This window comes from Nasonia vitripennis, assembly GCF_009193385.2.
Source record: "Nasonia vitripennis strain AsymCx chromosome 3 unlocalized genomic scaffold, Nvit_psr_1.1 chr3_random0009, whole genome shotgun sequence".
Taxonomy (NCBI): domain Eukaryota; kingdom Metazoa; phylum Arthropoda; class Insecta; order Hymenoptera; family Pteromalidae; genus Nasonia; species Nasonia vitripennis.
In genome coordinates, this window is record NW_022279629.1 from 530,918 (window position 1) to 544,937 (window position 14,020).

General features: G+C 36.6%; 1 protein-coding gene and 1 long non-coding RNA gene across 10 annotated transcripts in view; both read right to left on the reverse strand.

Annotated features, from left to right (window-relative positions):
* Positions 1-14,020, reverse strand: part of LOC100679969 — a 105,731-nt gene that overhangs the window by 67,026 nt on the left and 24,685 nt on the right. For all 9 annotated transcript variants that reach the window (XM_031927046.2, XM_031927048.2, XM_032601846.1 and 6 more), the window contains 2 exons: positions 5,665-5,839; positions 5,505-5,590 (listed from right to left, as the gene is read on the reverse strand). In XM_031927046.2, coding sequence (XP_031782906.1) covers positions 5,505-5,590; positions 5,665-5,839 — 261 coding nt within the window. The remainder of the gene's footprint in view (positions 1-5,504; positions 5,591-5,664; positions 5,840-14,020) is intronic.
* LOC116416846 lies at positions 1,196-3,407 on the reverse strand. Its single transcript, XR_004345255.1, has 2 exons — positions 2,755-3,407; positions 1,196-2,684 (listed from the first exon to the last, which is right to left on the reverse strand). It is a non-coding gene; the product is annotated as an uncharacterized LOC116416846 (long non-coding RNA).

Sequence of the window (14,020 nt, forward strand, 5' to 3'; positions counted from 1 at the left end):
CAATAAAGTGCTACTTAGGTTACGAGTATCGAATAGATTTTTACAGCCAATGAACTAAAATTATCAATACTGAGGGTAACTTTTTGCATACTCGTAAAATCAACGTTTTACATTTATGCAGATAACTGTTTTAAATGACGAGTTTGACTTGCACCAATTTTTTTTCCTTATTTAAAATGGTCTAAAAAACACATAGAAATTTTGTATTTGAACTTTTATTGTGTCAATTAAAAGTGATGCCCGAAATAGCTAAGGGTATCCATACTGGGCGTATCTCCCCTATGCCTATCAATTGTGGATGTTTTTTTTTTGCCTTTTTGATTGCCATTGCCCAACAAGGTGGTAGGCATTATTATTATTCATGTTTATAGTTATAAATATTTTAATTTTAATGATTAACTAGAATCGATTCTATTTAGATCAAACTCAGTAAAAATGTTTTAAATACAGGTACCCGGTGGCAAGCAACACAGCTGAGTTTAGCGACATAAAATCTTTAAGATAGTTGAATTTTCGTGCTGCTCGAGTATTTTGAACTACTCGAGTTTTACGAACGGCTCGATAAAATCGAGTAACGTGACTCGACTCGAGACTCGACTCGAGCTCGTCAAGTCGAGTTTTTCGGGCGGGCAACTCGACTTTTCGGGAATTCGCACAACCCTACTACGTTTCTCAGCATCGGTCTAAGGAGCACTTAGAGGTACTTAACCCTAGCACTCATATTTCTCTGCACCGGGCAGGGGAGTGAGAGCTCAACTCTGTGACCTACGTTTTTCTGCATCAGCCCGAGGAGCGTTTCGTATCTATGACCTAGTGGCATTCGTCTGGAAACAGTTTTACTCAGCTGTTTCGCCTTGTCTTTTCCTTCTATTCTCTTCGTCATTTCTAACCTTCTTGAGAATGGTCCTTACGTAGTTGTTTTCTGTGCACCAGCCATCATTCGACGCTAGCATAGCTGTCATCATTGACTCAGGGGTCACCTTAGTCTGAAGGTAACGCCCGAGTTCTTCTTGTTCCATTTCGTATTGCGAACAGTTACAGAAGACATGCTCCGCATCTTCGTTTGTTTCCAAACATACTGGGCAATTTGGATTATCCTCTATCTAGGTCTTGGAATGGCACATTCACGTATTATTGTACGTGGATTTAACATAGGTTCATAATTGCCAGTTATACGAATATCACCATTTTTTTCAATAACGACGTGTGTAGGCGAAGCCCACTCGGAAAAATTGACTTTTTTGTAAAATCCGGACGCAAGTTTAGCGTCAACTGCTTTAGAATATTTGTCGCGCAACGCATATGCTATATCTTGAGCACAAGCAAAAACAGGACAAGTTCCAGGTTTAAAATGTACCTAACCTGAAGGTCCAGTAAGTTTTCTAGCTGTTTCACTGATAACTTTAGCGTACTTTGTCAAAAGTTGATCCAACTGGGCTTGTTGATCACAAGTTAATGTAGGTGGAAGAGTAGAAAGCGCATCATCCTTGATTGAAGAAAATAGTTTGGTCCAATCAATTTTGTGACTGCATTATGCGATCCATTCACGATCAAATAATGAATCATAAGAGCTTTGAATTACGTAGACCGGAAGTTGACGAGATGTAGAACCAAATGAAACATTAACAGAGCAAGTACCGATGCAGTTAAGGCGATTTTGCGAGTAACTCGTGAATTTCTTAGAAGTTGGCTGAAATTAAAAATTAGGTTTGAGGTTACGAAGTGTATCGCTACCTATGAAACTATATGGTGCACCAGAATCTAATTCCATATTGTTTCCTCCTAGAGGAAGCTTTGTAATAGTAAAATTTTGAGTTTCGTCAAAACTTCTAGAAAATACTTTTTGGTGTGTTATAAGTTCAAATCAAATGCTTTTAGAAAATCTCCGTATGGATGTGTGTGTATGTATATCATAATATTTCTGGAACAACTCCGCCAATATCTATAAAATTTGACATGCATATCTATTTTTGAATTCTGAATACGGGAAAAACAATTATTTTTTTATTTTAACAACTATTTTTTTATGGTCTTTTTTTGATTTTTGGAAAACACTATTTTGCGTTTTTCTCATCCTATTGTTACAAACAATTTAGCTATAATGCATTTGAAAGAGAATAAAATTATCTACTTTTCCTTGTTTGATCCGGGATCGACCTCTTAGTTCGTCAGAGAGCATGTGTTTTGGCTAAGTTTATTGGGCAGCTTTCAAACCCTTATGGCTCTTGAGATATTATTTCTTTCATTTTTGATTTTTCAAATTTCAATTTTTTTTGAAAATTTTTGTTTCCTCGTATCTGTAAAGCAATGTAGTCAAATGCTTCAAAATTTTATTTGGTGATTCACCATAAAAAAGATATCTGCTGCTAAAATTTTAAACAATTTCGTTGAGCGGTTCTCAAGTAAAAAGCTGAAATGTAAAAACCAATTTTTCTCGAAAATTTTGCTTCCTTTGAACAATATTTTATTTATTGGACCTATAATTTTGTTGGAGAAAGTTACGTGCCAATGAATTGACATCGGTTTTTAATTTGCTGTCTTCAATAAGCACTTGAAGCATTTTCTTAGCACAAGAATCAATAGCGTGGATTTCTTCGACTGCGTTGAAACATTCCAACGTGTCTATTTATTGTGCAGGCTCTTTACAATTTTGCATTTCAGAAGTAAAAAGCGAAGATGGAGGTCTGCAAAGATTTGTTAAGCGCTCACGTTTTTTGCATTTATGACACTTAGAAATACGAAATGTACACTCACTGCGTTTGTGACGTTCTCCGCATCCATAACAAACGTACTGACATTGTTGTTCGACATGATCTTGCCCCCAAGAAGCACTGCGCGATGTATTCGAAGCATTCCGTTTATGCTTGAAACGCGTCGTTGAATAAGATAGTGCATGTATCTTATTAGAAGTAGAGGTAACCTCATCCGCTGTTTGACGAGTTGACTCCAATGGATTCATTTTGTAGCTGTACAATTTGTCGGTACTTAACACTTCCTGCATATTTATTTTTGTTGACGTCAAAATGTGCAATTAAAACAGTGCGAATTTGTTGATACGTGCGACTTTCTGGTGTATCAGGAGCAACAAGAATTGTCAGAAAATTAGTAAATTCTGCACCCATATGGACGCGAGCGAAATTACCGTATTCTTCTTCCGAAATTTTACTCAGTTGTAATGCCCACTCAAATCTTTTGAAATAATCGTTGACTGCTGTTTCGTCGGACAAACGATATTCTTGATATTTAAACGGGGAAGCTTTGGCTTGAGCTTGAGAAGTAGATTCAGATTGGTTTATAACAGAAGTGGTAACTTATGAAATAGCAATCCTTAGAGCATCCGTCAATGCCTTCGTCACAGCAGCAATAGAAGGTGCAGTAGAAGGTTTTGTTTCGTCCGACATGGTTATGTTAACTGTGTAATGAAAATATGCACTTTTCACTATTTCTTTTTGCGTGTTATTGTAGTAGAATATAAAAAATTAAGTAATTGGCCTATTTTCGAAACCAATTCTGGCACCAAAATATTGTGTATGTATAGAGTAAACTTAGAGAAAGTGTAAAAATGTTTGTTCCAAGATAGCTTCATTTTGTATGACAGTTATTTTTTACAATTAATAATATGAAGTTGCATGAAAAACAATAAAAATTCAAAAGAACGTTAATTGAAATATACTACAATTTTAATTAACGATTATAAGCTTATTGCTAATAAAAGCCTTAGGAAGCGTTGCCGTCACGATATTCGTGTTCTGCGACTGCAAACACCCCCGAGTAACAAGTTTTGATGAATTATGTAGTTTTTAATTTTCCGTTAAACTCTTGGAGACGACGTTAATACTGTTATATCTGAGCACCAGGTACCACGGGGAGCGTTGCCGTCACGATATTCCTGTTTTGCGACCACAAAAACCTCCGAGTAGCAAAACTGGACTCATTCCCATCAATATTCACGGAGATTTTTTTATTGTCTCTTTGCAATGCACTTTATATAGGTAATGATCGCATTCGACGCGCACATTAACTTACGATAAGTTCAAAATTGGTTAAACATTTGGTTACTTTTAACGTAAAAATAAGGTTATTCTTGTTAAGCAAGCCAACACCAAAGCTAAGTCTTCTACCAGGGTGGTTACTACCGTATAACAATAAGATGCTACTGACAAGATTATAAAAAAAGAAAGACTGCTTAAATAAAATACTCAGCTTTTTCCAATAATAAAAAAACCTTGACAGAATACTGATCGTTGGATGATACTAATAGAGAACTATAAGACCGAGGTGAATATAGCAGCGTAAGTAAGTGAACATTAGGTGCTTTTTCACACCATCGAAAGTAAATTAATAAAAGTGTATAGGATCATATAATTTGAGGTTATGGAACTAATTTTACATCAAACAACTTGAGTTTACCGATTTTCTTCAAATTTATTAAATTTTGAAAAATCAACTAATTTCAAATTTGTGTATCTGTGGTTAAAGTCGGCGAATTTTAATGATTCAAACACGAAGTTAAACATCTTTTGAAACAACAACAACGAAAAAGAAATGAAATTTATATGACCTTGAATCGCTGAAAATTTATGTAATTAGTCGCGTTTGATATATTTCGCAACAGAAATACAGATAAAAAGTCAAGTTAATTATATTTAATCATAATAAAGCCAAAAAAATGTTCTGTTTAATTAAGGGCTTACTTAACTTGGAGTTAAGTTATATGTTAATCCATTAGAAACAACTCTCAAGATACTTACTACGTAACTTGTCATGCCCTTTTTATTGTACTTATGGTGTCTGTATCACGTTCTAATACGCAAAAAGAAAATTTTAGCTGTTCACCAGAAAACAAAATGAAACGGGCATGGCAAGTAGTAAGTACCTTGAGAGTTGTTTCTAATGGATTAACATATAAGTAAGTTAAGTGAGCCCTTACTTGAACGGATCAATTTTTTTGCTTTATTATGATTAAATATAATTAACTTAATTTTGTTGAATTGATTTCCGTTCTTTTTTATCTGTAATTTTGTTGCGGAATATATCAAACTCGCCTAACCTTTTACTTATTTAAAAGTCAATTTTTTTTAATAAATTTTAGTCGTTTACAGTAAATTATTTTGCGTATTTCATATTTGTCCTAAAAATAAAATGTAAACGTCTTAAGCACCTTTTAACTATCGTTCTTTTTGTAACATTTTTGTCATTAACATGAAAACACTGATTGTTTTGTCGCGAAATATTAGTATGGTTGGTGACTTTTGTTGAAGGAACCAAGAACTACAATTTGATTTATACTTTTAACTAAATTTATCTGAACCTCGTTTCCCATTTAGTTCAGCCAGGGTACTTTAAGTTATCATTATTTTAAATCTATGACTATTAATTTTTAACACTAATTGAGTTAGCAAGATTCGATTTCCAGCAACTGAATGAGTGCGTAAAATGATACGTTTCCGCACTTCGTGCCGGAATATATTATAAAATCAACATTAATTATTCTTTATACATACCATAAGTGCACCGTAAAGCAGCAAAAGCGTTGAAATAAAATGTACTATGATAATTACTAGTCCACAGTATATTAAGTACACCTTTTCTATGAAAGTAAAAATATCATGAAGCTATTCAAGGAGTTCGTGCTTAGCAATGTTATATATTTTCAATACCAACCCGTTGCATTATGATGCGCAAGTTCCATTCGGTGACTGTTTATATGTTTCGAAGTAATTTCTTCCAAAGCCTCTCGCTCAAGTACATCCTCAGTATCTCGTGCTATCATATCTTGGATTCCTGATTCATGCGTTAACCCCAATATGATAAAAATTGTAATAAATCCAGAGAGTACCTAAAATTGTAATAAAAATCTCAATTGTCATTCATGCAATATGCCAGCTTCATATAAACATAATCATTCCGAAATATTGCACGTTGCGCGATTCGAACACCAAGAATCGCGCATAGCAACCACTAGCAACGAGATCAACGACGTTCTTGATGTTATTGTTTTTGGTTAGACTGATTGTGATAGCTGCTGAGAGCAGACGTGTTCTACGTATTAAATAAAGAGTCCGAGTTCGTGTGTTCCTTTTATAAATAGTGTGTACTTATTTACGTACACCTGACCCGGACTTAAGGAGCGACGTACCAGAACAACTTCTTTAATAATATATATATATATATATATATATATATATAAATGCAAGTGTCGTGGCTAGTTTTTCGTATGCAGAAGTTACAGGCTTCCCTAAACTACTGCAAAAGAAAGTGCCTAAGATAACTGTGAAAAATGTGAGCAATAAAGCTGTAAGTCAATCATGTCAATAATTAAAAAGAAAGTTATTGAGTGCTTAGTTTTAGTAGCGTAACTACAGTACTAATGGAGGTTCCTGCTGACATATACAAATTTTTCAAGAAGAACAAAAGTAGGATTTTTGTTGGCTACCAGAACGGCAGAGTATATGACTCAATGAATATAAAGCCATGCTACAATATGGAAGATTTGGGCACAACGGTAACAAATGCATTAACAACTCTGCATGCCTCAACTGCTCAGAAAAGCACAAGACCAGTACCTGTACAAACAACACCATTAAGTGTCTAAATTGAGAATTTTCAAATAGCAAATACAAGACAGAGCTTGACACTGATCACGTTGCTAGCGATACAAACCAATGCAACATCCTATCCAATTACTGGCCGATCTCACAGAAAAACTTGTTCATGTTTCTAGCAATCTTTCTCAGTAACTTTATTATCATTTATCTTTATATAACTTATGGTTTCATTAGATCTTTTTTTGCCAAGTTCTTTCTTCATGGTTTCCCAAAGTTTTATGGGGTTATTTGCATTTCTTACGACTAGTTTTTTATCATATTTGGCGTCTTTAATAACTTTCTCTAAGATTTTGGAATAGGTTCTGTATTCAGCTTTAAGTTGCTCATTATTGATATCCAACTTCCATAAGTTATATAAGGATTCTTCTGTTTCGCACGATTTAATTATCGCATCAGTGATCCAATTTTTCCTCCCCACATGTTTAAGCTTTCTTTGATTCATTTTGGATAACTCTATACATTGTTTAATCTCATACAACAATTTATCTGTTGCCAAATTAGGATCCTGAATTGTGATCATTTCATTCCACTTTCTTGTTTCAGCACTATTTATTAATTTTTTATAATTTAAAATTATAACTAAGTTTTACTGTTTCTTAACCTTGTACTTTTACTAAAGCAGCTTGTTGTGGTGTTTGAGCCATCTTCAATTGTTGATATTGTTGCTGCTTGGCTGCCACACTCCTCTCTTGTTAATGTTTTGTAGATTTAGGTGGTTCTTGTAATGGCTCTTTCCTTGTGTTGTCTGTGGATGGGTTATGTGTCTCTGTTGTAGTATCACGTTCTCGATACACTTGATGCACCGCTGGTAAGGTAGGTCTGATAGGATAATCAGTAGAGTCTATGAATATGCTTATTTTATTCTCAAGGATGTTGTATTGGTTTGTATCGCTAGCAACGTGATTCATGTCAAGCTCTGTCTTGTATTTGCTATTTGAAAATTCTCAATTTAGACACTTAATGGTGTTGTTTGTGCAGGTATTGGTCTTGTGCTTCTCTGTGCACTTGAGGCATGCAGAGTTGTTAATGCATTTGTTACCGTTGTGCCCAAATCTTCCATATTGTAGCATGGCTTTATATTCATTGAGTCATATACTCTGCAGTTCTGGTATCCAACAAAAATCCTACTTTTGTTCTTCTTGAAAAATTCGTATATGTCAGCAGGAACCTCCATTAGTACTGTAGTTAGGTTACTAAAAATGCTTTTGTACATATGTAGTATGTACAAAAGCCCCTTGTTTATGAAACTTTCAAAATTTCTCATTTTTATATCGTCCGCTATGTCCTCCATTTCCATGTTACTATAGTTATCAATTCCGACAATTTTAATTTTAGGATTTTTCAACGTGTCTTTCCTAACCTCACATATACCTTCGAGTTTATGTTTTAATACAGATTCAGTTAGCATAGCACTTTCACTGTTTAAGCAATTGATAATTAGTTCTTCTTTTCTGTTTACGTATAAGTTTTTTGTTTGAATTTTCTTTTCAGTAACTAAGCACTCAATAATTTTCTTTTTAACATCTACAGCTTTATTGCTCACAAATTTCAGTTATCTTAGGCACTTGCTTTTGCAGTAGTTCAGGGAAGCATGTAACTTCTGCATACGAAAAAGTAGCCACGGCACTTTCAGTTATATATATATATATATATATATATATATATATATATATATAGACACACACAAACAGTCGGTTCTAGGACGAATTCTCGTATACAACCTACTTTTCTAGGATTTTTGGGCTTTTCTAGTACGTCATAGAAAAGTTATAGATTGTACACATGTTTCTGGGATCCTAGAAAACTAATTATTTACTTTTCTGGGATCCCAGAAATCTAATGAAGAATTTTCTGGGTATCCAATTAACTATTTTTGATTTTTCTGGGAAACCTAGAAAAGACATTGTGTTTTTTTAGAATCCTAGAAAATAGATGAACGCTGGAGAAAAAAATTTCTAATTGTCCTCAATAGTTTGATAAGTTTATTTTAGTAATTCTGTTCGAGAATTGTTTACCCGCAGTTTATCTGGGAATTGTGAGTACGTGGATGAAACGTTCAATGTAGGAATAGTACATTGTGCAACTACGGGAGAAAGTAAGCTATTATTTCGACAGAGAATGAGGCGTTCAGCACTAAACGTATACGAGTGCTGAAAACACCTCTCCCGAGTCTGAAGTAGCACACCGAATTTTTTCCAAGAAAAGTATGAAAAGGCCTTTATCATGTATAAAGTTGAGTAGGTGATTGTGCATTTCGAGTCGTTCACAATGTAGTAAAAATTGTTGGTTTTTCATTAATTTTTTTATTTTTAATGACATAAGGATCTGAAAATATTGGCTATAAGCTTATTTTCTACATTAATTATGAAATTTGTAACAATCTAAAAAATAGGCTTTATGATTTTGATTTCAGAGATGAAAAAGATATATTTTATACCTTATGGGTTGAGAAATAGTACATTCCCTCGTAAAAAGTCCCACATTGTTTTCACGTGAAAACTATGTGGTTTCTACAATGTTTTCATGTTGTTACCACGTGGGGACTACAAGGCAATTATGTCGAATCCATGTGTGATTTTGTTGTGGTGTGACGTTCTGCGACGTATTGCATTTAAGTAATATCAGCGGAGTCGTTGCGAAACCGAAAAAGCCTGACTATAGCACAGCAGCAGAGTTTCCAACCCAAGCAGTTAAACCCAAGTAAATAAAAATCAATAAATAATTATAGATCCGAATTGTGACTTAACAGTGGGATCCTAGTAGGAACCTACATGGTTTCTATATGAATTTTACATGGCTACCACATGAATAAGTGAAGCTATAAATTTTTTACGAATGAAACTAGATGAAAATGACTTACAAACTATGTGGTAACCCTGCTGGAAATTTTCTTTATAATAGTATATTGTGTACCAAGGGCGTAAAGTGGGCTTTTTTAGGCCGAGTGTAGATTTTGCAGTACGAGTCAAGGCGAGTTAGCCCGAGCCGAAGGCGAGGACGTTTACGAGCCGCAGACGAGTACTGCAAAATCTACGAGGCCAAAAAGCCCACTTAGCCCTTGGTGCACACCATATTTTATGTAACGCGCGGACGTATTTTCGCGTTTTTTCGTACGTGTTAAGAGGGACTGATGTGACTATTTTTTGATACGGCAACCGTGCTCTTGTCTTGTTCAAACATTATATAAAATAAATAAATAATGCAAATTTATCAAAATCAACTTTTTTTTTAAATTACAAAAAAAAAAAAATTTTGCGGGCAATAAAGACTTTTTAGCGGGCAATAAAGGCCATTATTGCCCGCTGTTTGAATATGCGGGCAATAAAGGTTTTTATTGCCCGCTAAAATAACTTTTTCGCCCGCCGGTCAAAAAAGTGTCACTTTAGTCCCTATTAATAGGTACGAAAAACACGAAAATCGTTCGCGTGTTACCTAAAAGATATTTATAAACCGCAGATGTAACATTTCGGCTGTTTCTCCCTTTTCTTCCGAAGATACTCGGCACGCTACTTATTCTTTATCCGCGCGCATTTTTCCTCGTGGCGAGTCCGTGTCAATGTGATACATTATGATGATGTTAATGTAATATATTATGATTATGTCAATGTAATTTATTATGATGATGTCAATGTAATATATTATGACAATGTCAATAATCGCCCGTTGCGGCACCTTGCTCACGTCTTTCGAGATGATAACGCCGTCGGCTTTAGCTGTTTCGGCCGATTTGCTTTAGTCGAGCCCTTAGATGGGCCGGGTTTAGGCTTTCCATCCTGCTAATTTATCGTCGGCGCGAAAGGATTTCAGGGTAGTTCCGTTTACGGGTCCCCCACTTCTCTTCGACACCGCGGATGTCGACCCATATTTACTGGGCCGTTGCTCGCGCTCGCGCTTCCCTCCCGCCACTACGTCCGTCGGCTTGAGCTCAGACTCGAGTTCGAACGCTTCTGGTGGGTTGCTTATCGCCTTCACCTCCTAAGCATACCCCGGTGATCGAGAATAATCGTCGTCCCCCTCCTCGTCGTCTATGTCATAAAAGATCTTCATTTCTTTGGCCGACACTAGCTTTTCCACTCTTCCTTTTTTATCGAATGTATTCGAATCGACTTGGGCCGTAATCGTATATGGATCTATGTACGGAAAAGTGAATTTTGCCGTGATGCCTTCCGCCGCAGAAAACAATACGTGTCTCCAATTAGCAACGTCGCTAACCTTGAAAGTTCGCACTTGTCGGCGGGCATCAAAAAATGCCGCCTGGCGATCTTGCGACTCGCTGGACAGGGCATTTGCACGCTCGTGTAGAGCTGGCAACTTGGCAAGGCGGTTTCGCCACGCTCCTACAGCCTTCTACTGTGCAGCTTCCTGATCTTCTTTCCGTCTAAGAGATGCCAGCATTTTCGGCTGCTTGCCGAAATTTATTATCGCGAGCAAAGTCCCCGTAGATTCATGCACTGCGGTGTTGAGGAAAAACGCTATCTCGTTGAGGTATTCGTCTCATGCTTGAGGATCATCTTGAGTAAACGTTTAAATTTCTTCTTCTCTAATTAAATTTCTTTCTTGACAGTGCGGTTTATTCGCTCCACTGGATTCACCTGCGGGTGATATAGCGGTGAGTACAAGTGGTGGATTCCTTGCTCTGCCAAGTACTCTTTTATTGTCTTGTTTTTGAATTTGGTACCATTATCCGAGTGAAACACCTCGGATGAACCGAATCTCAAAATCACTCTCTCCTTGAGTGCGGCAAGTATTGCTTTGCCGTTGGCTTTGCAAAGTGGCACGCACTCTATCCATCAAGTAAACAAACCCTGGAAGATAAGTGCGTACTCGTGGCCTTAAGCAGACTTCGGCAAGGGGCCTAGAATATCTCCGGCTACCCATTGCCAAGGCATTTTGCACCACACGTTTACCTATGAAACCTAGTGGTGCGCGCTGTTCAACTCTGATCAGCTAACAGAGATTGCATAGCCACCTTAGGCTGCTGTGATCCATTATGACTTTGAATTTATAACCTTTGATGTACTGGTGAAACTTGCGCATGGCGAAAAGCACGGCTAAGCATTCTCGTTCGCTGACCGTGTAATTCCTCTCTGTAAGGGTAAGTACTCTGCTGGCAAATTTGAGTACTCGGTCTTGTTCGTCTATGCACTGTGCTAACACAACGCTGTATCACTTGCATTGATTTCTATGACGAACTGCTGATTGAAGCACGGGCAGTACTAGAGCCAAGGCGATAAGAGCTTTTATCGTCTCAAGTGCTGGTTGCTGTTTATAGCCCCAAACGAAAGACTAAACTTTCTTTGTCAGCCGAGTTAAAGGCTCGGCCAACGTTGCGTAATTTTCCAGTAATTGTCTATACTACTTTACAGTTGCGGCGCCAGGCTGTTTGTTCCGTCGCACAGTGGGAGAAAATGGACAAAATTCGAGCCACGCGTCATTTTTAATCGTAGAGTCATGGTTTTCTTTTAAACTCTTTAAAAAGGAATCAAGTTTAAGCTACAGGTGCGGAAATTATTGTATCACCTTCCCCTAAACCCATGCGACCCCTAGAAACCACCCCTACCAAACCACAAGCAGCCTAACCCATCTATCCCAGGGAACAGCGAGTTAAATCGCTTTATTTTTTCTTAAAATAATAAAGCCACACACCATAAGCCAGCTAATAACCTAAATACCTACCTTTTGAACCCTACTTGAAATTCTATCAGAATTTTTTAATTAAATCTATTGATCATACGAGTGTTTTATGGTTAAATGTTTATTTTTGAATTTATTAGATTATAATATAATACATACAAATATTGATCATACGATTTTTCGATGGCTAAATGTTTACTTTTTGAATTTATTAGATTATAGTATAATATGTATAAATGTTTATTTTATCATATTGAAAAAAACAAAAAAATAAGTTTAAATTTAAATTAAGTTTTCTTCTGTCAAATCTAAGAATATTTCTCTTCAGTAAAATTTTGAAATGATAATTTAGTAATTCTAATCCTCAATAAATGTCTCAACTTTGCTATGTAAAAATTATAAAACACTAAAGATATAAAAACCAAAATAAAAACTACAAAAAAACCTCTTTGAAGACTGCAACCTTGACGTGGTAAAGGGGCTTAAATCTGTTTCAACGCAGATGCCTAATAGCAGTTCATTCAACAATTACAGCTAACAAATAATGTGACTAATTTACTTGTAATAATGTCTTGAATTACGTGGTATTACGATTCTGCGTGTTTCCGGTCTGGCCTCTGGATTGGATTTTTATTATTTTTAGAAAAAATAAAGCGATTTAACTCGCTGTTCCCAGGGTTAGGTTAGTTAGCCTGCTTGTGGGTTGGTAGGGGTAGTTTCTAAGGGTTAGGGGTAAGTAGTTAGGTGATTTGTTGGCTTCTGGTGTGTGGCTTAATTATTTTGAGAAAAAATAAAGCGATTTAACTCGCTATTCCCAGGGTTAGGTTAGTTAGCCTGCTTGTGGTTTGGTAGGGGTAGTTTCTAAGGGTTAGGGGTAAGTAGTTAGGTGATTTGTTGGCTTCTGGTGTGTGGCTTAATTATTTTGAGAAAAAATAAAGCGATTTAACTCGCTGTTCCCAGGGTTAGGCTAGTTAGCCTGCTGGTGGTTTGGTAGGGGTGGTTTCTAGGGGTTAAGCGGGTTAGAGGTAGGTATTTAGGTTATTAGCTGGCTTATGGTGTGTGGCTTTATTATTTTAAGAAAAAATTAAGCGATTTAAGTCGCTGTTCCCTGGGTTAGGTTAGTTAGCCTGCTTGTGGTTTGGTAGGGGTGGCTTCTAGGGGTCGCATGGGTTTAGGGGAAGATGATACATTAATTTCCGCACCTGTAGCTTAAACTTGATTCCTTTTTAAAGAGTTTAAAAAAAATTCATGGCTCTACGATTAAAAATGATGCGTGGCTCGAATTTTGTCCATTTTCTCCCACTGTGCGTCGGTAAGACGTACACAAGCAATGCTAGTAGAGTTTGCTCCAGTCGTGGTGGCGCGCCGTACTCTTTCCCGCTCGCCAGTACGGTTTCGGCTTCTTTGGGAACTATCCCAGTCGTAGTAGTTCATACGAGGGGTCAACCTTTGCAATTTTGGCATCAGATTTTTATGTAAGAGGTCTAGTTGTTTTTTCAGGCTTGATTGTGGCTTCATTTCCTTCATCATGCTTTCCAAGCATATCACAAAATCGCGCACGAGCTTGTGCGCGCCTTGGTATATTCTCTCTGCGTCTGTTGTTGGAATTGCCTGTTCGTGACGTACCATCTTGTCGCCACCGTATAGAACTCTTCCCAACTTTGCCACTCATCTTTGTTATTCTCACATTATTCTGCGGCTATGTCTGTAATTACGAATGGCAGAGCCGCCATCCTCTCTGCTTGGGCCATTTGCGCTAGAGTTAAATTTTGTTCTTT